The 25,209-nt window shown below is 43.7% G+C and overlaps 1 protein-coding gene across 1 annotated transcript in view; it reads right to left on the reverse strand.

The window, feature by feature from the left end:
• Positions 1-25,209, reverse strand: part of TTC7A (tetratricopeptide repeat domain 7A) — a 1,530,821-nt gene that overhangs the window by 1,466,100 nt on the left and 39,512 nt on the right. Inside the window, exon 2 of the mRNA XM_078649658.1 lies at positions 3,824-3,987. Coding sequence (XP_078505784.1) covers positions 3,824-3,987 — 164 coding nt within the window. The remainder of the gene's footprint in view (positions 1-3,823; positions 3,988-25,209) is intronic.

Here is a 25,209-nt window from a genome sequence, read left to right on the forward strand (position 1 = left end):
ACATGCAGAGTGGTTTCGGTCAGAAAACCCACTCTACAACCGGGTTGGGAGCCATGAAGGAAGTTGCGGGAATTCACAAAAGATGTCAATTGTGAATTGACATGCTTTTCTAAAATTTTGGAAAACACAGGGAGAAGGGAGATGGGCCTAAAATTAGATAGCTGAGTAGGGTCAGCAGAGGGCTTTTTTAATATAAGGAGAACCTTTGCATGCTTCCAAATGATGGAACAATGGCCTCTTTTAGAGATGCATTTAGCAACTCCATGATCAGTATCAGGGAAGATTGTGCAAACTTCTGCAGTACAGTGACCGGAATGGGGTCTCTAGGGGAGCCAGATTTAAGGCTCTCCAGAATCCGCCTAAAAGAGTTAATTTCTAAGGGTGCCCAGAAATCGAGTTTGTCAGTGTGCTCAACAGACAAATCAGCCTGAATGAGACCAACATTAGAAGAAAGGTAGGGATTCCCAATTACCTGTGACGTATTATTCAGTGTAGATTCCTGGAAAGAGCTATAGATTTTTTCAATTATACTCAAAATAAATATAGCACGCTCCTCACATTGTGGAATACTTAAATCAGGGGAAGCAGGTAGGCAATCGGCACCAGATAAATTTTTAACAAGTTTAAATAATTGCTTGTGATTGTTCTGTGCGCTAGACACAGCAGCTCTTACATAATCTGTGTGTGCAGTCTTGCAACATGAATGGTAATTCCTTAAAGCTTTTTAATAGATTAATTTAGCCTCTGGGTCATATCTCTTCCTCCAAAGTCTCTCCAATACTTTACATTTAATTTAAATTATCTGTAAACCAGGGAGCAGGTGGGCAGTGATTGTTTTCCCTAGAGGTGGATAAAGGGAGTCAAACCTCCACAGAATTAGAGATCCAACCTTGAACAGCTGCCACATCTGCAGCAAGTGAAAGGCTGATAATCGAGGCAGTTTTGGATAACATTATTGAACACATCAGTGTTCAAATTCCCCCATTTCCTAGATTTATCTGAAAGACCAGAGACCATTGGGGATGGATCAGATGCATCATCTAAGATTGAGAAGCCAATTAGAAAGTGATCGGACCACAAAACGGGCAGAGCTGGGGAGCAACAGACAGTATGCATGTTAGAGACTAGAGAGTCAAGTAGATGAACGGCCCCATGAGTAGGCCCCGAATTACAAAGCAACAAATTCACCACAGCAAGATCAGAAATAAGTGCAGTACTGGATACACAGGAACTCTCTTCAAAATGAATGTTCAAATCACCCATTATGGTGAAGTTAGAAGCTTCTACGAGATAAAGTACAACTTGATCCATAAAGGACGCAACCCAGGCCGCTGCAGGCCCAGGTGGTCGGTAGAGTAGGATTCCAGAAAAAGTAAATTGGGGGGTTAATACAAGTCTACAAAATGCAGCTTCACAGCCCTGGAAGGATAAAACATCAAATTTTCAAGTAAAATACTTTTTAAAAATAATCACTATGCTCCTCCAATTTTAGTTCCCCTATCAAGCCTAACAATGGCATAGTTCAAAGGCACAGCAATTACTATGTTGGGGCCAGAACTACCATTAAGTCAAGTTTCAGTAAGGAAAATGGCATCTGGTTTCTCATTAATCAAAATATTCATAATATCTAACTCATGCTCTGCAAGTGAACGACAATTTATGTAAAAAAAGGAATGGTTCAGATTTAGAAAATGCTTAGTTCGATTTTAGACAGTTAATAAAATCATAAATGCAGAGTTTAAAAAACAATTTATACAAATAAAGATTAACAATACAATATAAAAACAGCTAACCCAACAATACAATATTTATAATTTAAAATCGAGCCAGTTATGCTTTTCCTTTTCCTCAGAACGCTTTTCAAAAGTCCAGTCATAATGCCAGTACAATACACGTTATCCAATAATTGTAGGAATAGGAAAGCCGGACGACATTGCTGCCAAGGAATGCTTTCCCCCCACTTTCTTTGCGGTGGGTAACTGAAGGATTAACCGGAGATTCATCAGATACTGGACAGTGACTTTCACTGAGCCTAAGTGCAAAACCGCAATGAGGGCAAAGTGAGGTCATGATTTCAAGATTAAATGGTAGACAATCATGGTGAGGTATGATCACGAGCTCCTTTAACCAGGAGGAAGAGTAACTATACGTACTCCTCAAAATTGGTCCAGTGGTCCTGGCCCCTGGTTGCGGATGGACGCAGACGGGCTTGCCTTAGGCGTGCTTTTGGCGCGCCCGCTGCCCGTCCGTCCCGTGGACATTAAAAAGTGAGATGACAGGGCTGCAAAAAAGACTAAAGCGGTAACCGCCCCTATGCGTGGCTCTAAAATGGCAGCGACGCACAGTAAAGACGATATTGGAGGGAAGAGGAGTTTAACACACTCCCAAACTACATAAAAACACTACCATAAGTTTAATTACAATTTAAAATGCAAATATCCCCCTCGTTCCCAATACAACATAAAAATGACAAAATGTTTGTTAAAAGAATATGAGTGCAAAATAGGGGAGCACCTTTCAGAGTAGACGCGGGACCCAGCCTTAAGTTAAGTTTTTTTTAAAATTCCGATCCCCCTGCGCGACACCCACCAATCCCTCCACCCGCCACCCCCCCACACCCTCACCCATCCTCCACACCCACCCCGCCACCCGCAAGCCATGCTGGCCACGACTGCTTCCCAGGCTGGAAAAATCTGTGAAATAATTGCAATAAAGCCATTACTAACTTGAAGGACAACTAAAGAAAAACTTTAGGCAAGTAGGTGCAACAATGAGAGAATTAGAAGGTTTCCACACAATAAAAGAGCTAAAAAGTAAAAGGAAGCCTGCCCAAACCTAAGGACTACCGAGCGGCAGTCGAAGTTGGTGCCTGCTCAAAGCCCGAGTGTCTCTTTCCTCATGCCAGTACATTCTGCACCCAGTTCTTAACCTTTTCCAGTCTAGCCTACCACACATCTTTAACCACATGCGCCGAGCCTTGGCGGAAGGTTGTGCTAATATCTCCCCCGCTACAGCAGGTTCCAAGCCACTGCACAGCAAAATGTAAAACATAACATAAAGCAATGCAATGTATTTATATAACACTAGAGGACCAAACCAATCATCCCAACAGGGATTCCCCAAAGGAAGTGTGCACTGGCTTGTTCCAAAACTGCTTGCCAGTATATTGGAACTAAGTTCCAAAGTCCAATGATGGGCCCTGCTCCTCACCATGACCAGTCATGCAAACTTCGGCAGCCTGCGACTCTGTTCCTTCTCAGGTGGACAGCTTAACAAAGATCATAGCAAAGCCATCTACCCACACAGAGACGTGTAGGTAGACCACATCAAAGCATAAACCTCCAGGGAAAGGAGGCGCTGCTCTTGCCGCTGTGAGGTAAATAAAGCCTGTAACGATGCTTAACGTGTAAGAGTGAGTAGAAAGGATGGCGTGAATGAAGAGATGGTTCGTGTGTTCCACGAATGACAGTGATGTGCTTGTGTATTTTCTAGGGAATTGAAGGACGCATGACGTGTAGTTGCTTATTCCCTGCTGAGTCAGAGGCGTGATGTATAAACAACCCTCTGGCCTTGGCGGTAAGCCAGCTGTGTGCATCTCCGAGCGGCAGCAGGCAGTGCGTGTTGCGTCTCAAACAAGCTCTTCACGGGTCTTAAAATGTCAGCACGACACAAATGCACTGTATTATCATTCTTACAATAAACCTGGAACTGACACCGGAAGATAATAGGCAGACGCGCAGAAAGATGTCCCGCGTGAAGCATGCAATGGCCGCACGGCCGCTCCAGTGACGTGGTTTGTCTGCTGCTGACACCAGGCACTTACCGTTAATTTCCCTCTGTTTAGAATGTTGGTCAGATATTTTTTGGCTGCTCTCATTTTTGGCTCCTGCTTCTCCATTAGTGGGATGCAGTCTTTCAGCTTGGCGACGTTTCCCTTTAAACACTGCTCCAGCAAGGCCTCTGCAAGCAGCAGATCCCCAAAGTCATCTAGAAGACAGGGGTTAAAAAGAGCGGGTTTACTTTTCCCATATATAGCAATGTTTTATGATGCTGCTGCTATATAAAGGATTTACTGGCGCGCCTCGGCAAACATATTTATCATAATACACAGATTCAACATTTGGCTTAAAACATGTAATTTAATGAAGATGGGAACTCTTATTCCAGTGCAAATATTTAACTTTAAAATGTCTGTACCCTTGCAAAGTCCCTAGTCCTGTTTTTTTAAGCTCCCCCTGCATCACATGTTTGAGAAACAAAGTGAAAGCCCTTGCAGTAGTGGTTCAAAGTCCAGGTCTACTGTACAATGTATCTTTGGCATTCCAGGTGTGAGTGGGACAGGATGATTCTACACTTCAAATCTGAAAATCAGGGCTAGTTCTACAGCAAGGCAATACTAGGTGGCTGCCTAGGGCCCATCAGCAGGAGGCGCAAAATACCATCTCACCTAGGATACCAAAAGTACTTGCAGCAACCCTACGACATAGCTGGCAAGGTTTCAGATTGCTTATGTGACATTTTCATAATTTGTGACATAAAACAACTGAGTGACACTTTATTGCGAGTGTTATGAGCTGGCTCATCAAGTGCCGAGCCTGGACAGTGGTGCCTGACAGGGTGCGCTGAGTGTTTCTCTGAAATGGCGCCACGTGGTGCAGGCCGCAGAAATAAAGTCAGCATACCACATATAGTTTTGTTCTGCTCCGTGTCCCCACTCTGGGGCAGAGCGTACGCGTACAGCTATTTTTAACTACGTTCCGCACTACCCGGTACAAACCACAAACACCACTTATGCGGGGAGAGCCCACCACTCACCCCGTGGATCAATAACAATAGTGGACTGTTCCACTAGATATTGCGACGCGATCTTACATTCCTCCCAAAAATCTAAATTGACAAGCTAACATATTAACCCTTTAAGTGCGCCCATTGGCCAACGGCTGTCGCAAGCACTACCTCGGTAGTGCTGCGCACGTCTGTTGGCCGGCGTGGCCCCGCCCACTCAATGGAACGTCCCGAACCACAGCAGAATTGCCACTACGGTTAAGGCGTTAATTGAGGTACAACACATTGCTAGCACCAAATCACGTGGAAACTAATTACAACCAGTCCACTGATCTTCTAGTTCAAACCAGTCTCAGTTCAGCAGTGAAAATCACGAAACCTGCCGGATGGTGCTGGATTTCTCCATAGACTGTATTGCGTGCGATTATCTCTGCGCTCGACAATCGCTTCTGACGATACTGAAGGCCTCCTGACCATGTTGAACGTCGGTAGACCGTGGCGATACCTATGCACCTCCCAGGTGTGGTGTGGTTGGATCACTCCCAGTCCATTCTTTCCAGTCGCAATCCTCATGATCAGATTCTATCATGTCTCTTTCCGAGTGGGGAGACTCATGATACTTTTTGAAAGCTGAGACATTTCTGGCAATTATTTTTAGTCCTATTTTTGCAGTGATCTGCATGCCTTCAAGGCGAATGATGCGCCATGGATCTTTCTCGAAGGGAAGTCTGAAATTACTGCCCGGGTGCCTGTTTTGAACTAGGACCAGGCTCCCCACTCTGATATATGATGCTTCAGCCCTTCGTTGCTTACTCACTTGACCATTGGCACGCCTTTGCTGACATTCAACAGCACGGTCATCAATTTTGTCAGGGACCCAGTGAGGATGATGAGGAATAGAATTAGTCATGACCCGCCCCATGGACAGGTGACCGGGAGCATGCCCGGTGGTCATGTGGGGCATCTGCCGGTAGTCCTGTAGGAATGAGTTTTATTGATTGTTCTACCAGCTCACCTTTGGCCACAGCAATGCGGATAACCTTGTTCAATATCCTCATAAACCTCTCAGCTTCTCCATTAGCTTGAGGCCATTTAGGGATAATTCTTCTGTGAGTAATCCATTGTGATGCCAGGTAGGACGCAAATTTCAGTCCCTGAAAGGGTGGACCATTGTTAGTCCTGATCTCTTTAATTTGACCATGAGTAGATGAGGATTAGAAATAATTATCAGAAATGTCTCAGCTTTCAAAAAGTATCATGAGTCTCCCCACTCGGAAAAAGACATGATAAATCTGATGATGGGGATTGCGACTGGGAAGAATGGACTGGGAAGAATGGACTGGGAGTGATCCAACCGCGCTACACTTGGGAGGTGCAGAGGTATTGCCATGGCCCACCGACAGTCAACATGAAGTCAGGAGGCCTTCAGTATCGTCGAAAGCGCGTGTCGAGCGCAGAGATAATCACACGCAATACAGTCTACGGAGAAATCCAGCACCCTCCAGCAGATTTTTACTGCTGAACTGAGACTGGTTTGAACTTGAAGATCAGTGGACTGGTTGTAAGTAGTTTCCACGTGATTTGGCGCTAGTCAATTTAGATTTTTGGGAGGAATGTTATATCGCGTCGCGATTTCTAGTGGAACTGTCACTATTGTTATTGATCCAGAGGAGTGAGAGGTGGGCTCTCCCCTCATACGTGGTGTTTGTGGTTTGTTTCGCATAGCGCAGAACGTAGTTAATAAATAGCTGTAAGTGCACGCTTTGTGCCAGAGTGGGGACACGCGAGCAGTACAAAACTATATGCGGTGTGCTGTCTTTATTTCTGCGGCCTGCACCACCTGGCGCCATCCCAGAGCAACGCTCAGCGCACCCTGTCGGGCATCACTGTCCAGGCTAGTCACTTGATGAGCCAGGACATAACATTGACAATGAAGACTAAGGAAACATAGCTGCCAAGTTTTCAGTTTGCTTATGTGTTACATTCTCATGATTTTAGCTTGCGTGTGACATTTCATGCCTTAAGATAAAGTGTCTCTCAAAGCATCACGTATTAAGTAGAACAAAGCAATTATGTCCCTGTAATGCAATAAAGTGATAGAATGAACAATTGTGTCCCTGCATAGTATAGCTTGGGCACGTCCACACTTAAGTAAGATCTTAGGAAGTGCACTACCACACCTCCCACATAGTCTTACAAAACTATAAACACTATACGCAATAAGCATTCATTCAACACAGGCGCTTTGTAATCATTGCTATTGCAATATCAGCAGTTGTTCTTTGTGTTCTTCCAAGCACGTACTACCTGCTATGGGGGTTGTAACTGACAATGTTTTTTACCCATGTGTTATGTAGTGTATGTATGTGGTGTGTAGTGGAATTGTGTGCTAGTCGCAGTTGCTGTTTTGAATATATGTTTTTATTTGTTAAAAGTTAAGAGAAGTTTCTTTGTAAAGTTATAAAAAAATATTAAAGTTACATGAACTTGTGTGCGTTTAAGTTAAATGTAGCAGCGTGATCTGAAAATAAAGCGGTTCCAAGGAAGGCCTATGGAACCAATTGTCTTTGGGGCTAAAATCAGTGTTTAGCAACGGGAGGGGCAAGAGTGTCATGGCTTCTGCAGGGTAAATGCATAACATGCGCAGGGTTGGAGTACTTGTGGGCAAAGCAGTGCTAGCAGGAGCCCACAGCATGAGTTATAACCCCTGTATGAAATGTCAGCGGAGGGGAGAGAAGAATTATGGAGGTGGGGGTGTAGCATTGGGAGTTTAGCGTCCCTGGGGGCTGACGCAGCATAGGACATGGGAGGCTCCATTTCCAGGAGGGGACTAAGGTGCAGGGAGGGATGCTGCGAGGCTCTGCCTCCCCTCACTTCTTAGCTCAGCGGCTGCAGGAAGTGAGTGGGCCTGAAAGTAACACTGGAAACTAACAGCAACAAACCTGAAGCAGCAGCAGAACAGGCAGAACAGCGACGCGTTAGTGAGGCACTTACACATCTAGCTGTGCGGGAGGTGAAATGTACGTGTGCAAGCCGCGCCATGCAAAAAAAACCAAAAGTGCGGCTGCCATAGTTGAAGACACAGCTGGGCATGCCTGCGCTGCAATAAAAAAAAAAAAAGAAGAGTTCTCCGAAATACCATGAAAACCATTGAAGTGGAAGGAAATTGTAGTTGAGCGGTTCTCCGGTGCCAGAACACGGAAGTGACGCTACGCTGCATGAGCCATTTAGGATGTAGCAAAAAAGAGCAACACTGCAGTGTACCAATGGGAAGGTAGCAGACGGGAGCTAAGTCATTTTCCAGACAGCACTGCCTAGGCTCCACCTAAAGAATTCAACTGGGCCTTGCTGGTGACCTGAAGAACATAGGATTGAAGAGCTGGAGAATGAGGCCACTACAAAACTATCATTTGTTATTTTATAGCAAAGAAGGGACATTATCCTGAGATACTTTAAGTATCCATGCCATGAATAATGCATGACCTGTTTAAGTCTACAAAAACATTTTATATCATACTTCTTTTTAGTATCATTGAGCTGATTAAAAATTATAAACACTGCAGTTTTTTTACAGAGCAAACTGGACCAGACGGTATTGGCCTCTTTACATGAGCAGCAGTTAGATTAAGAAAAGACAAATAAATTTTTTAGGCCCAAGAAGAATCACATGATTTTGAGCTGACGCCGAGACTAGAACCTAGCTTGCCAAGTTTAAAGTCAGCAGCTCTGCCCATCACGCCACATCCTTTCTTACATTTAAAGAGTAGAAATACAGGGAAATGTAGCAATTAGAACTCAGCGGGGGAATAGCGTGCTTTTCATTCATATATTTACACTGCAGCAAACAATACGGGTGACAACCTCATGGTCCGGCAATTAAAGTAAGACAACAAGTTTTCCTAAAAGCTGCGTTTTAATTTATTTTATTTATTTTAACATTTATTTATTTTAAAAGTTTTATATAGCGCTGGCTATACCCAGAGGTATCAGAGCGCTTTACATGAGCATCAGATCATAGTTACAGGTTACATCGTTACAAAGGTTACATAGTTCTTAGAGCATGGCAACATAGTTACTTGTAAGGTTGAGATAAACAATAAGCACAAATACGTAAGGGGAAAAGAAGGCAAGGTGAGAGATTCAGGGGGGGTTGGAGTAGGGGAAATAGACAGATAATGAAGGTGGGAAAGAGGAAGGGAGGGGAGGGTGAGAGTCACAGCATGGGGAGAAGAGGGGAAGGGTGACGGGGACACAAACCGGTAGACCAGTCAAGGCAACGTCCAAAGTCCAGTAAGCTGTGATCCCAGGGGAAGTGATATCCCTTTCCTATCTCTATTGCGAGAGGCTCCCTTTACACAGTGGACTCTCTCAGAGAGGTCTCTGAGACTCCAAGGTCTACATACTGGATCCTTCCCCAAAAAGGGGAGAGGGAGTGCTTTGGCAAGGGGTGCCATACCATACCTCAAGTGTGAGTGGCTCCCTTGGCGCAGTGGACTCGCTCAGCGGGTTCGCTGAGATTCCAGAGTATAAATATTGGATCTTTCCCCAACAAGGGGAGAAGGAGTGCTTAGTCAAAGGGCACAAAGGACAGAGGGTAGGCAGAGCAGCAGGGAAATGGAGAGATTCAGGGGAGAGAGCATAGGACCTAGGGAAGAGACAATAAGGAGAGACGAAAAGAAGTCTGCCTAAAGACCGACTGGGTAGGTGACGACCAAGGAGGGAGTCCAAGGCCCATCTCCCCTATAGCTAAACCAAGTAGCTCCATCGGGCATCAGACAAAATAGTTCAGTCTCAAAACATTGAGAGAGGAGGGAGGGAGAGACATAAATAGAGGGAGGGTGCGGTAGGAGACAATAGGAGAGACGACAGGAAGTGCAACAATGTGGTTCAACAATATACTAGAAGAGAATCAACAAGTAAACATTAAATGAGACAATCAGCAATACAATCAGGGGAGGAGTGAAAGGCGAGAGAAAGTAGTGGGGGGTAGGGGACGAGAGGGAGTGAGGATAAGGGAAGAGACAACCATAGAGACGAAAGGAAGTCTGTCTAAGGTTCACAGAAAAACAGGGTGGGGAACAAAGGGCAAGGGCATGTGAGGGCTGAGGACAGAGGACAGAAGCTGGAAAGAGTAGGAGCGGAGAGGAGGGAAGGTTGCACGAGGTGCATAAGGTTTGAACAGAGGCACGTATCTCCTGCCTGGGGGCTGTATTGTTGGGACCATGTTTAGATAGAGAAAGGTCCTGGGTGGGGGAAGGGAAATTGGGAGGCGTATTGGGCAAAGAAAGAGAGGTAAATCAGATAGTCACGTGAGAAGTCAAGGGAGGGCAGTGAGTTGAAGCTGTGGAGGGAGAGACGTGGAAAGGGAGGAGTAGAAGGACGCGGTGTTGGGAAAGGGTAAGGGCAGGATTCGGCAGAGGAGAAGAAAAAAGAGAGGGAATGTGGTCACAAGATGATATGAGAGAAAGAGGCCATTGACATGAGAACTAGAGTCATGTAGGTAGGTACGAAGGAAGCGGTAGTCAGACGGAGTTAGGAGGTAGTGGGAGAGACAGTAGTTGGAAGGTAGAAGGCAAAAGTTATCGGACGTGCGTTAGATTTTGTCAAACAATTTTGTAGGGCCTGCCGTAGACAATCAGCAATACTGCTCTACATAATTGCTTGTGAACAAAGTAAAAACATAGACCTAAGCAAAAAGAGAGAATAAAATTCCAAATCAATATATGAAGCATGGACCAGGAATCTAAAGGTGAAATAAACAGAGGTACTAGATGGTAAACAACAAAAGGACAAGGTAAATAATATAAGCAAGTAGGAAACAGGGTAGTCGCGATAGCAAAGGCAATGGAGACTAGGCAATAGTAGCAGAAGAAAAAGGGGGGGGTGGGGTGATTGACACAGTCCAGCGAAGCAAACAATTACAGCACAGCTACGCTTGGAGGGAGTTATAATAAAGCAATGTTGAAATAACCCTAGCAGAGCAAACAATCAATCCCCGCAAAGCTATAGAAGGAGAGGATCGCTAGGTTCAGGATCAAAAATATCGGGTCATCAGTCAGCACAGAATTTCAAGATGGGAGCATTGTTTAAAAACAGGCCACAAGTTGGAGCTCCAGGTTAAGGAAGGGAGCAGTTTAGTGTGGCCTGTATTTGGCCCTAAGGTGATCACCCAATACAATCGGCGGCTTTTGTGTGTAATAGCGAAAGCTCCGCCTTTCAGGTGTTCCTCCTATCCCACCACAAGATTGGGCAGATGAAGCCCTCTAACTGCGTAACACACGTCCATAACCAAAACACACTTGACAAACAAGAGGAAGGGCAGTCCTCTCTTATCAAGAGGTATAGAGAGTGCCTCAGTTGTGCTGTATAACTTTAAAAAAAACAACAACAAAAAAACACCACCTGTTTCCTGAGCCTCTGCAGAACTACTCCTGCTAGAGCTACAACGAGAACCGGTGCAGACTACAGCGAGTCATGACACAAAATGCACATTCTCAGCTGAATTCTTTAAAACTGTAAATCCTGTGTAGCCCTGCCAAGTGCCAAACATTGCATGGCATTCTCACACCTTACAGCGATGCAGACAAATGATTAAAAAAGCATTAGTTTAACAACAGATGCATGGCACCTGGAAGGCATATCTGCTTAGAATACAATGCAGGTGAAGCACCGAGTGCTAAGAGGTTAGGCTAAAGTTTGCTTTTAGAGGTTGTCACTGTACGCAACTCAATACCATACAGCATTTGCATTTGAATATTTTTAAGATTACAAGACAATACTTTTACAAATGGATGAATGTGGCACTTCGCTTGGGGATTCAAAGAGGCTCACGGACAAAGGGGTTCTTGGTAAAGCGGGTTTTATTGTTTTATACAGACGCCTCTTCTGAACTGGTAGGCGGTAGAATGGGAGGGGGTCTTCGGTCTCCTCTGCTGTGGTTCTTGTAGTTCCCAGCCGCCGCTCCCGGTGTCTTCTGGGAGTTGTAGGCCGCTCTTCCGCCGTTGTCCACGACGATTCAGCAACCGACAGGAAGAAAAAGAAACCAGCGTTAGCCTGGTGCTGCCTAGCCAGTTGATAGGGGGAGGGGGAAGTGAGGACACACACGTGCTGATTACTAAACCCTGTCCCAGTGTCGGTAAGTGAGGGGGGGGGGTTTAGTGCTAGGTGTGCCGGTTGTTCCTCAGGGTGGTTTACTCCACCTACGTCCTGCCCAACCCGTGAAGCGTGACCGTACCTGCTCTAGCCACACTTCTCGGGAAGTGTGGCTGGGCGATGCGCCTTCCCGTTGGCCTCCTGGCTTGTCGTTGTAGTCTCGGTCTCCGCCTCCTGCTCCTTCCGGGCTCCGCTCTTCTTCCCTCGATATCTCCGTCCTCCGCTCCCCTTTGCTCGCCTCCTCCGTCCTCGGATCTTCGCTCGCCTCCTCCGTCCTTTGCTCTTCCTGGCTCGCCTCCTCCGTCCACGGATCTTCCTCTCTCCTCGACCTCCAGTCCGCTCCGTCCTCTCGCCACCACTCTCCTTCTCCACCTCCGGGTGTATCACACACCTGAGCAGAGTTTGGGCTGGGTTTTACCTGAGTTCGGCGGGCGGGTTCCGGCTCCAGCTCCGCCCAATTAAAGAAACACGGGTCCGTTTCGTACATCCCTGGGTCACAAGTCGCGTCGTCTGGCGTCTTCCAGGTGTCTGTGTGCTGTTCAAAAAGAGGGGAGACATTAACAGGTAGGCCTGGAGGGCCCGAGTCCGGGTCCCCCTCGTCACAATGAAATAATTATTCTCTTGAAAAAGCTCCTTACAGCGAAGAATGTCTTTATACATGATGGGGAGGCTTGAGGGAATTCAAACAATATGTTTATTGAGATGTTCGGTTTCATTTGCACAGTTTTTAGGTCGAGCCTTGCGCATGCGCTGCTCCAGGAGAGGGCCTCTTGGAATCACTCCAGACTTTTAGAAAACACAGCCTCCAGCTTGCGGGAGCGAGCAGCGGCGGCGCGCAGGATGCCATCTGTTTCCAATTAGCACGGCCACATTAACTTTCACAATTAGCTAGTTTGGCCCTTGTTTATTGTTTCCTCCTGCTTGTTCTTTATTGCACTTCTTCGTCTGCACTCAGTTGGTTCCCTGTCTGCAGGTATGCCCAGAGCCACCAGAGATGGTTACCATAAACATTGCTGTAAATTCAAGCATGTGTATTTATTTGAATGTACTTTTAAGGTGCTAAAACTAGAAATGGCTATCCAAGTGGCATGTCAGTTGTTATCAGAAAGCACATTTTGATTAAATCAAAGATCCCAGGCAGCAAAAGTTTCAGGCTCTCTACATCCGGTGCAGAGGTCATTGGGGTCATTGACCCTTCAACCAGGCGAGCTGGGAGTTCATCGTCTGACCCAATCTTTCCAGCAATACTTTAACCCACCTGGATGAATATTAGCTAAAAGGATGTCACTTTAGCAAATTATTATGTGGGCATGCTGAGGGGGCTTTAATGAGGGCCTATTGGCATGCCGGGTTACCGTATAACCCGGGCCAATGGAATGAATGCACAGTACAGGACAAAATTATGCGGCAGGGATTACATAACTTGGCAATTTAGTACAAATAATGTAGCATATTGCAGCCCTTATTGTGGCAGTGTAATGTCTGTGTGTTGTCCTTTATTAATTCAGTCCTGTCAAATATTCACCCTTATGGTGCCAATACAGCCATCGCCCATTGACAGATGTCCTGTTCCACTCTGCAGAAAGTCTGCCACTGCGGAGCACCACGAGCAGGGCTCTTTTTGTAATTTATGATCCGCATGAAAGAAACACATTTTTGTTTAACTCCAAGTCGTGCAGCTGTTGGTGGATTATGTGGCCAATCCATTATTCTGCAGAAAATGCCAAGGACGCAGAATTACATAATTCTATTGGTCCTGCTTGTAAGACAGTTTCTCCTGCAGTGGGGGAAGGACCAGAGGGGTAGACTGTGTCAGGGCATGTGACACCCACCCACTTCACCCCTCCCTCTGGCCCTGCTGCAACTTTTCACTAGTGCCAGAGGCCGACGGGCTTGTGAGAAGTGGAGGCATAGCAAAGGAGGGTGCAAAGGAGGGTGCAAAGAAGGGAGCCGCAAAGGGTCTATCAAGACCCACTGCTGAGGTGGACACACTTGCTGTCACCTCTGCAGAGAGGCCACAGACCGAATGGTCGTCACGTCTGATCTCCCCATCATAATCCACAGCAAGTTACTATTTCAAAGAGAAAAACAGTATTTACACAAGGACATTGGACCTCAGAATCATTCATTCTCAAATGGGCGTAAGACTGGCATGTTTATCAAAACACATTTCCTGCATCGTATGTCTTTTAAAATAAAAAAATCTGAGTCTCACTTATTTAGGGAGAGTGTTACGCCTTAGGGATGGCGGGCAGACGGCTGGCCAGTCCGAGTGGCCAAATTGGCTTCATTCAAGTTTCACTAGGGCACATTTATTTCCCTTTCTAAGGAAACAGAAAAGCTTAGAACAATTTTTTATGATAAATTTTGAACATGATGGACAACAACCACACTGCTCTACATCATTCATTACTTAAATACATTGGCAAAGCCAGTAGCGCTGGCTAAATACTTACAAGTTCCCAAAGTCGAGACCTATTAGCTATGCCAGTGCTTGTTTACCTTCTGGTCTTTCAAAAATGTCTCTCTTAACTCTAATAGTAGACAGGTGCGCGTGATCTATTTTAGAATCATGTACCTTGCAACAAACAAGCTACCGTGAAATGCCCTCCCCCCCACCTGCCTCTCAAGACTTCCTTGCTTTCCTTAATACAAAAACAAGGACGCCCCTGGCACTGTAGTGCTCTAGCACTGTAGGCTAATCCAGAGGTGTTGCAAATATTATTAAAAAAAAGAAAAATTATCATCCAAATGTTCACATTTCAAAATAATGAAAAACTTTTTAAAAATCATGATGGTATGCTCATTACAACAACCATGCCAGGGGTTTACGTTTCAATGTAATGAAAATCTAACTGTGCCAACAATACTTGTAATATGGAGTCATATATACACAAGAAGCAGCATTGTATTAATGCACAAATCTTAATAGATTTAAAAATTGCTAATCTTAAAAAATGTGTTGTGCTCCATTTTTAAAAACAAGCACATTTAATAAGTAATCACAAGATAATAATTGAAAAAAGCTAGCCTGAGAGACCTCATTGACAAGATAACGGGAAGTTGCACCCACTGAATGGATTCATAATTGGAAAAACTGTATTTAATGATGGTCCATTTTCTTTGATTTGTCACAAAACAACTCTTCTGACATGGCACACTAGAGGGCCATATCAAATGGGCCCTTCCTAGAAAAAAAATGTTGAGAGAGTAGTGTTTGCTTAAATCTCTAACTTCACCAAACGTTATGGCTTACTGTAAGACCAACAGCCTGGTTTCAGACCGGGCATAGGCACAGAGTCAGCCATCATATCCGTCTGGGATGATCTAAAACTCAAAGTAGACAAAAACGGAGTAGTTGCCTTTTTACTTTTGGATTTATCAGCTGCATTGGACACTGGCCACCATCACCTGCTACTACAAAGACTTCACGATATCTAAATTTGTGAAACCGCTTTAACATGTATTCCTTCTTATCCCTGAGACAAAGTGTAGTCTGCCTACCCCTTTTCACGTCAACTCTTTACACACAATGCTGTGGCGTTCTTCAGAGGTCCATCATATGCCCTCTATTATTTAATATCTAATGCAAAAGATGATCAGCACCCACTATTCAGTAAATTGTGCATTAAGTAACATATCTTTTGTGATACTTATCCAATCAGACTCCAACCAAATTATTTTATTACAAATCCTTTTTATTGACATCTTTTTGTTTTTAAAAAAAAACATCTATTTCTTCCCTCGTGCCAATGCGTTCTGTCTCTTAACAGACTTCTTCAGGAGTTATCATATCTAATAAACGTACATGTCCTCCAGAGTACTGAATAGTCACATCTCTCTCCTCTTTGACCTTGTTTAGGATATAATTTTCTGGTGTACCATTTGTGGCTAATCCCAATGATACAGGGATATTTTATAATTATGTATCATTATACCATCATTCCATCTCCAGAAATATCATTGACAACCAATATCCAAGTCCATGTTGGCATCCATACCCAGATGATTTAGCCACTAACAGACAGCGTTGTGTGTCCCAAGACAGGTTTCACCACCCGAGTGTGTCAACTAAATTGAATCAACAGTGATAGGTGCAATTCAGTAACCTCAGCCTCAAATTTGTAAATCAATTATACAATATCTAGCTAACCCCCTTGCCAAAGCTGATTAAATCCTTTAACCGCATGTGTTACAACTATACAGATGACATCATATTAAAAATGGATAGGTCCAAAGACCTCTACGATTTAAAACTCAATGACTGCCTTTGTGTCATAATGATGAGTTTCCATCTTAAGCTCAATACTGCAAAGACAGAGGTTATGACCTGTGAAGAATAGCAAAACTACCAACCTAATGCCATATGGCCTACGGAACTTCAAGTCCCTCCAATTTCATCAAGAGAAGTTAGTAAAACCTACGAGTAACCATGGATTCAGAACAATCCTTGATACTGCATGCTAACAGCATCACAAAGGGTACCTTCTACACAATAAAAACACTGCATCACATCTTCCCATACCGTGTATACCAACAAACTGCAATCCATCCTCACACTTGAAATCTCCAAGTTTGACTATGTCAACAACCTCTACCTTAGCCCACCCACATTCATTATATTCCTCAATGGCTACCTATAGATAGAACAGCAAAGTTCAAAGCACTCTGCATTGTCCACAGAACCTCCCCAGGAAAAGGATCGCTATAGCTACAAGTTAAATTCAAGTAATACAAACCAAACCGAACACTCCACTGCAGACTTGAACCACTTATCATGCCACCTTACAATATGAAATCTGTAGGAGGCCCTGCTTTCTCAGTGCACAACAAGCTCTGGAACCTACTCCCAGCCAACGTTGGAAGCACCCAGAAGCATACACATCCAAAGAAAACATCAATAACTACACCACCCACTTCTCAGCAATAGAGCCCAGAAAATAGTGTCAACCTAAGTGAAACCTTCAGCTTATCACCCATGAATTGCAAAGAACTGAACCAGCAAACTGCTTTCAATATGTAGGTAAGCTAAGAAGAGCTGACCTATGATTCTCCATTGCATTATATAGTTTTGTTCTTCCATATTTAACAGTTATGGCCCACAATAATACTTAAACCATAATATGCAGTGATCAGCAACAAATTGTAACCTATACTTCTTAAATTCACATGACATATCAGATATGAGGGTTGTCCATCACCAGTATAGCGGCAGTTTAATATAGTCCACCACTGCAGGTCCTAAATATCTATATGAGCTGACTGCTTTGCATCTCACAAAGACACTCAGATATGGGCTGATAATAAAAATGGAAATCTGAGGACGCGTCACACGCAAAAACGATTCGCCACCGCTACTGCGTTAAACACGCCCGGATGATTTAGAAAGACGTCTTTCAGCTACAAATGCGATAGTATCATCGGAGGAGATTGTTTGAATGGTATAAAATACCACTACACCGATGAGGACTTAGCCCCTGATGAAGAGAGCAGTCCGAAATGCATTGGGCCTATATGAGTTATAAAAAATTGTAAAAAAAGAGAAAGCAAAAAAATGGATATTCAAAGTCGAAATGAAACAGATAATTGAAATGAAATAAAATTAATTTCAGGTAACTACGTTGGATTACTTTTTGAATTATTCAAACAGTTCAAATCTGAGTGCGGATTGGAGATGCTCCCCATGTGTTGGGGATATCGCATTCAATTGGTTCATTGCAACAAATCTCTCCCTCCAACTAGGACCACAACTATACACAAAATCTTAAATGCACAACCAAGTACAGTAACCAGATAAGCAGACTATATCATATGAAATGCTATAAAGGGATCTGCAGAGCTGTTCAAAGTTACCAGCATACTGAATAGCATAAAACTGTGCATCTGTCTTTCACACTTCATCATCCACCATATTGCTGCACGCTGCATCTCTTAACACTGCACCTTGGTGGTCATCGCGCACAGCACAAAACACTTACCACCTATGATTAAACCAAAGACATATTTCAAACAACACACCCTACATGGTGTAGTGTGCTACTCATGTAGACAAGCACTTCAGGGCCCCACTTAGAAGTAGTAGACCTGTATAAATGCTGCAATAGAATGTACTACAGGAAATCAACACACAGTTTTTGCTTCATCAGAAACCTGTGAAACTGTTTCATATAGTTGCTTCTTTGCACATTTAGTGCACTCTGTGCTTTCAAAAATGTTGTTTCTAATTTCTATGTCCACATCTCATGAGACATTACTCCATTGAGACTGATGAACCTTTACCCTCAGCTATCCTGCATATTTTGCACAGACTTCATTCTACAAACTAAGACTGTGTGCTCATGTTGGGTTGTTAGTGATCCCCTCCCCCACAAATGTACAACAACAATTCTCAACACATTTTTCACAATGCCACTCCTCAGGATTTCATGTATGCATTCACTGCTAAAAAGACTTCCTAGGACCACCTTCCTGATATATCAATCAAAAGTTTGTAAAGCATGACTACTCACCCAAAAGTGTCTCAAGGCGCTGGATGTTAAGGTGCTTAGTCGAAAAGCCAGGTCTTGAGGCACTTCAGGAACTTGCAGAGTGAAGGTGTCTGTCGTAGGTGGGGAGGGAGGGTTTTCCATGCCTTGGCCGCGATTAAGGAGAAAGAGCATCATCTTGTTATGATCTTCTTAATGTGGGGGGACAGTCGCAAGGGAGAGCTGGGATGAGCGGAGGGACTCTTTGGGGAGCGTGGAACGAGAGGTGGTGGTTCATGTAGGCTGGTCAGGTATTGTAGAGGGCTTTGTGTGCGTGGGTTAGGAGCTTCAAGGTGATTATCTTCTCGAAGTGGAGCTAGTGTAGTGTTCTTGGGTGTTGGATGATGTGGCAGTGGCCCTGTAGGTTGAGGACTAGTCTGGCGGCAGCATTCTGGATGTTCTGAAGTTTGCCGGTGAGTTTCTTGTTGGTCCCGGCATAGTGTGCGTTGCCATAGTCCAATCTTCTGCTGATGAGGGCGTGGTGAGGTTTTTTTCTGTGTTTGAGGGGGGATCCAGTTAAAAGTCTTGCAGAGGTGGCAGAGGAAGTGGTAGCAGGACGAGGTGACAGCGTAGATCTGGCAGTCCATTTTGAGTTTGGAGTCCATGATGATTCAGAGGTTGCATGTGTGGTCTGTGGCGAAGGGGGGAACTCCTGAGGTCGGGGGCCACCAGGTGTCGTTTCACGTGCCGGGGTGTATGCCCATGATAAGTACTTTAGTTTTGTCTGTGTTGAGTTGGAGGCAGCTGTTCTTCATCCTCCTGACGACTGCTTTCATTTCTTCTTGAAAGTTTTGTTTGGGTTTGTTGGATGGGTAGAGGATGAGTTGGGTGTCATCGCATATGATATGATGTTGAGTGCGTGTGATCTGGCAATGGATGCAAGCACGGCCATGGTGGGGCTGATGGAACACTCAGCGACCACCTGCAGAGTGCCACAAGCATCCTCCGAGAGGATAGGAGGGAGTCTGACCCACTGTGTTCTGCCGGAGAGGAATGAGCAGATCCTGTCGAGGGCCTTGTTCTGGATTCCTGCGTCATGGAGTGTGCAGGCTAGGGTGCGGTGTGAGACTGTGTCGAAGGGCGTGGAGAAGTCCAGGAGGATGAGGGCCACAGTCTATCCTCTGTTGAGGTGGGAGCCGATGTCATCTGTCGCGGCGAGAAGGGCGGCTTCGGTACTGTGATTCTTCCTGAAGCTTGAAGTGGGAGACGGTGTCGAAGGCCGCTGATAAGTCAAGTAGGATGAGGGCTGCGGAGTGGCCTTGGTGCACGAGGGTGTGTATGTAGTCTGTGGCGGCGATTAGGGCGGTCTCTGTGCTGTGGTTGCTTCGAAATCCGGATTGGGACAGGTCGAGGACGGCGTTCTCTTCAATGAGTCATGTCAGTGTTCCTGTTGACTGTTTTCTCTGCAACTTTGGCTGCAAAGGTGAGGAGCAAGATGGGCCGATAGTTCTTGAGGTCGGTGGGGTCGGCTGTGGGCTTCTTGAGCAGAGGTCTGACTTCTGCGGGCTTCCAGTCATATGGAAAGGTGCCTGTTTTGAAAGTGGGGTTGATGGTGCATTGTAGTTCGGGTGCGATGGTGATGGAGCAAGGATTCGCACGTAATGCGACTTGCTTGAATTCAGTCCTCTTGACATAACGTTAATGTGCTAACCAATATGTTTGTCTTATTAATATTGCATTTTACAACACATTGGGTATCTAGAAGAAGCTTGCATACGTGCTTTTACTAATGTTAATCCGCTTGCAAATAAAATGGCCCCTGCTACGTGGGTTTTATTACTGCGCATGCATCTGTCACACTCACGTGACATGACGTACTCTTTGCTTTGGAGGGAATCTTTTGCTTCTGCGCATTAAAACTAAGATGGCTGCTCTGTGTTACAGCATGCATGAAGCTTGCACTGCTGCTTTTGCTAAGCTGTTCGTTCTGACTAATTCTTAACGCAATAGCTAAAATAAAGTAATTGGAATAGAGTAGAGATAAGTGGTATGCAGTACATTCAGTTATTCTTTGTTCTAAAACTGTTTCTTTTCTATTTCTCATATGTATCAAACTTTGGGCCTGATATATATTTCCTAACTCCGTCTTTGGAGGAACTGCGACTGCGCAGAAAAGGTCAAGTCCATGAAGCACTGACCTTTGAAACTCGGCCAACTCCTGACTTGCTAGAAGATGTTCATGGGAACGTCAACTCCTGACCCCTGTGAAGGAAGCTGAACTAAAATATTGACTACATTGTAATCATTATTGATACATTCACTGCCGGGTAGAATAAAACATACATGGGAAAATAAATTGATGGGCGGGAACGTAAACATTAATATTCATTCTGTAAGTCTCATTTTGGTATGGTGTGATGACCTCTCCTCATTCTTTTGTCCAATCAAAATTGGGGATCCTTACACTTGCAACATTGGGGAGTGGTACACTGACCTGGAAAATAGTATAACTAGGGTAGGCTTAGCTAGTTATTTTATCAGACTTGTCCGAATAGCTGACCTGTCACTGATCCAACACACTCAATAGGTGATCGGGAGCAGAGGTGCTGGCGGAGCTTCTGTCAGAAGCACTGGCGAAGCACTTTGTCGGAAAAATCGATAACTTTTACCGGGTTCTGGCTGTTAGCTGTAGAGAGGGAGTAACGCAGGCGTTGCAACTTTAACTGCGGGTGCTGGTCTTAGCCCTTGGTGGTCCTGTCCTGATCCAATTTGGCTTTACCTGTCCTGATTCTGATCTGCACCTGCCTGCCTGCCTTTATGGTGCCTGCACTTTCGGGGTTCTGTCCTTTAAACTGACCCGTGGCCAGGGTTAGTTCTTCACACCATTGTGAGTAAATATTAAATGTGGGTATTGTCATTGTACTGTTTCCTTCTCTCTCACCACCCTCTCGTCAAATGCGTAAAGACTGCTTTATAAAAAACTCTGCTTATTTTCATTCTAATCGTTATTTTCCTAATTGAGAATTTTCTATTATTCAATGCTTGGATCATGACAATTTAAAGATTTTATATAAAGAGTTTAAACCTTTCCCGAGTTGTGGTTATTTTATGAGTGCAAAAGTTCTATTTCTACCAATTATAACACCCTGATTCATTAGGTTTTTCAGGTACCGGTGACTAGGATTGGTAGGTCCAATGGTATAGGTCCTGAAAGGATAAACAAAACTTTATAAGAGTGTAGGTTTTACCTGTACAAATTGAATATATATATATTTTATGGGTCCAGGTGAGTATGGTAAATAACGGGCAGGTGAAACTGCGCTCTATCAGTTTAATTTGGTAGCAGCAAGATGGTTAGGGTTTAGTTAAGATAGATAGATAGTTATAGTTAGCTGGTTAATGAAAAATATTTTTGCATATTTGAAATCGTATTATTGATTGTATTGATTTATGTATTAACCAAAATTTGTTCATACCTGTTATATGTTTTGTCTGGAATCCCAAGAGGTAAAGCAAGAGGTAAATGGAAGCCACACTGCAGTGAGGTTACTTACCTGTAGGAAATAAGTGCATGGTTAGGTAAAACCGGAAGCACTATTTAGGGTTTTTCTGTATGAATGTATGAATAAATGATAGCAGAGAGTTCGCTAGCAAAACTTTTGTGTGAAATCACCTAGAAAGGGTCACACAAAAGGAATAGCAGGGTCATCTGAGCTTGATTGATAGCAAAGGGGTTCGCTGGTGAAACTTTGGCCTTAGTATATCCCAGAAGGGATAAGTTTAAAGGAGTAGCAGGTTCTCTAATGCTTGCGTGAAGGGTAGACGGAAGGGCTCTACTCGTAGTATATGAAGAGTAAGCGGAAGGGATTTACTCGTAGTGAGTGAAGTATATCTTTCCTTTGATTTAGTCACTCAGGTACAGTGGCAAATGTTTTTACGTTGTTGAATAATAAAATCTGTATTGAAAGTGAAAGAAATTAAGTTTTCGTATTACCTTGCAAAGGAGGGAGTCAGTCGCGGAGCTGCACTGACGTCACTCATAGCCGCGCTGGTACTGGTTGAGACAGCGGGCGTGTAGCTGAGGTAATAATTGTAAAGGAGGGGTGAGTACAGGAGTGTGAGAACTAGTCTCACGAGAAAAGCCGCTCATTTATTGGTTGGATTTATTTGAATTCTAAATTCTGATTGGTCATTGAAAAATAAAAGACACGCTGGTATTGGAAGTAATTTTGTAAACAAATTGAGAGTTATCCTAAAGATTTGCGTTTAAATTATATGTGGCACATAGATCCGATTGTAGGAGGTAGACCCGACAGAAAATATCTAGGGTTTGCGCAAGAACAGTATATAAGAGGAAGACCTTATATCATGTACAGAGAGAAAAGAAAAATGTCATTCATTAAAAGAATTAAGAATTATTTCAAGAAAGATAAAGCAATTAAAACAAGAAAAGGGATTATTATTCCACCACCAAATATGCCCGCATCATACATGATGGTCGAAAGGGTCTATCAACTTGTGTGTGGTTAGAAAATTGGATGGAGTACACAAAAGATGATGGTGTTTTAGCATTTCCAGATAATGGTAGGTTTAATGGCAGAGTTTTGTACAATTTGAGAACTCGCATGAATAAATTAGATCCTAGACCTAGATTAACTCAATATGAGGCATTGGAGTAATGGGAAACTGAGGCTTTTGAGCGAGACAGACCCAGAAGTAACAGGAATTGGAGTAAGTTTTATCCCAGATTTCCAAAAGAGACAAGAGACAAACAAATGAAACAATGGAGATAGTCCATGTTAGTGGAAGGATTATATCCTGTATTAACTTTAGAAGAACCCACTGGAAGTAAAAGCACTGAGAAAACGAAACATTTAATGACTAGTGGGGAATCGGATGGTGATTATTTGGAGGATTTATTGATGAAAAATCCACCACCTTATAATGAGGAACCAAGCACAGTTAATCCAAATGCTCCGTTTCTGAAACCACCTTTAATTCCGCAAGTGGTACATGAGACTTTGTTAGAAAAAGTACTGCAAGACAGGGAAAGAGAAGCATTAAATAAACAGAGAAGTGAGTTGATTCAGAAAATTCCCCAATTAAATACAAGTCCTGAAGCCCTAACAATTCCGGTAATTATTGGCCCAGTTGTTCCTTTGTACGGAGATAAGAAGGCTAGTCCTAAAATTCCCGTTCTGACTACACCTGTGGTTCAGCCAAGAAAAGAACCCTTAATAATTGATGATCAAGCGAGTGAATGTGAGTCAGTGATTTCCCTAATGGATTTGCCCATAAGAGAACCAGTGGGTGACTCGGTCAGAAAAACCACTCCTATAAATTCGAGAGAAGTACAAATGGAGACATCCTCAGGTACAAGAAATGCCACAGTAGTAACCCCAGAAGAAATAGAAAGATGGACATGAGAAATAGAGAAGCCAAAGTCACAGCCAAAGGTGTTGGATATATTTAAATTAAGAGTCGAATTAGAAGAAATGATGGCTGGAAATGTGGGAATGGACAGATTAAATACATTCAGTGAAGATGAATTGTTGTTCATATGCAAAAGTATTACAAGAAATACAAGAGTGTTTCATGAAAAATTCATGGATATGGCAACTAACATGGAAATTGACATTGGCAAATCTAAAGTGTTACAGAAACCATATCGAGCTGAATTTTCTGACAAAGATTTGGAAAATGTGAATGTGTCAGGTAGAAAGGTACAGATCAGGGAGCTTATGACATTATTGCAAAAATGGGGTGACATAGAAAAATTGAAAACTAGGTGGGCAAAGAAAAAAGAAGAGGCCGATCCAAACAAACTGCATCTGAATATGAGTTAAAAGAAGCAGACAAAGTGGAAAGGTTATGTCCCATGAGAGAGGTACCAGGTGGAGGTTATGTACATGTCCCATGGTCCCGACAGGATATTTTGTCATTTACAAATGACTTCCTCAAACTTCGCGAGAAACCTGTAGAGTGGTACAGACAAGTTGAGAGATTTGTGAAGGTTTCGAAATGTCTTTTGAAAGATTTAGGTGGACTATTTGACATGGTTGTTCCTGTAGATTTGTGGACAGAATGTAAAATTGCAATTGATTGGCCTAGTGATGAGTATCCTAGAGATCCGAAGACAGGGGCACCTTCTGATGAGGTGATGAAGAAGTACAATCAAGTAATACTGTACCTCAAAGGGAAAGGGCCTGCAAAAGAGACAGATTGGACTAGGATAGATAGAACCACTCAGAATAAAGATGAATCTGTGCATGCATATTATGAACGTCTGTTACAAGTATTCAAACAGTATAGCGGTTTAGATAATATCGATATGAAAGACATGACGCATTTCATCTATCGGTTTGTGTCAGGATTAAGGCCAGAAATTTCGCAATGGATCAAGGACCATAAAATGTGCTGGCAGGCCAAGCCGATTGATGAAATCCTTAAATATGCAAAATATTGTGAAGATGAACTCGACAATAAACGAAAAGAATTAAAAGAAAAAGTAATGTGGGCACAAGTGAAATTAGCAGAGCAACAGGAACTCCAGTTAAGCCAAATGAACAATAACCAGACTCAGGGTGATGGAAATGGGGGTAAGCCAAGGGGTAAATTCAATAGAGAAGAAGCCAAAAAGAAGTTTCTGTGTCACAGGTGTGGTAAGTTGGGGCACTGGAAGAACGAGTGTAAGGCTGTGCAAAATGGTAACATGCAAAATAATTATTTAAATCCACAGACGCAGAATGTGGTGCCACGAAAACAACAGCAGCTGGTAATACAAACCAGTTACCCCTTGCACCTATGC

The sequence above is a fragment of the Lissotriton helveticus genome, chromosome 6 (assembly GCF_964261635.1).
Source record: "Lissotriton helveticus chromosome 6, aLisHel1.1, whole genome shotgun sequence".
Classification (NCBI taxonomy): domain Eukaryota; kingdom Metazoa; phylum Chordata; class Amphibia; order Caudata; family Salamandridae; genus Lissotriton; species Lissotriton helveticus.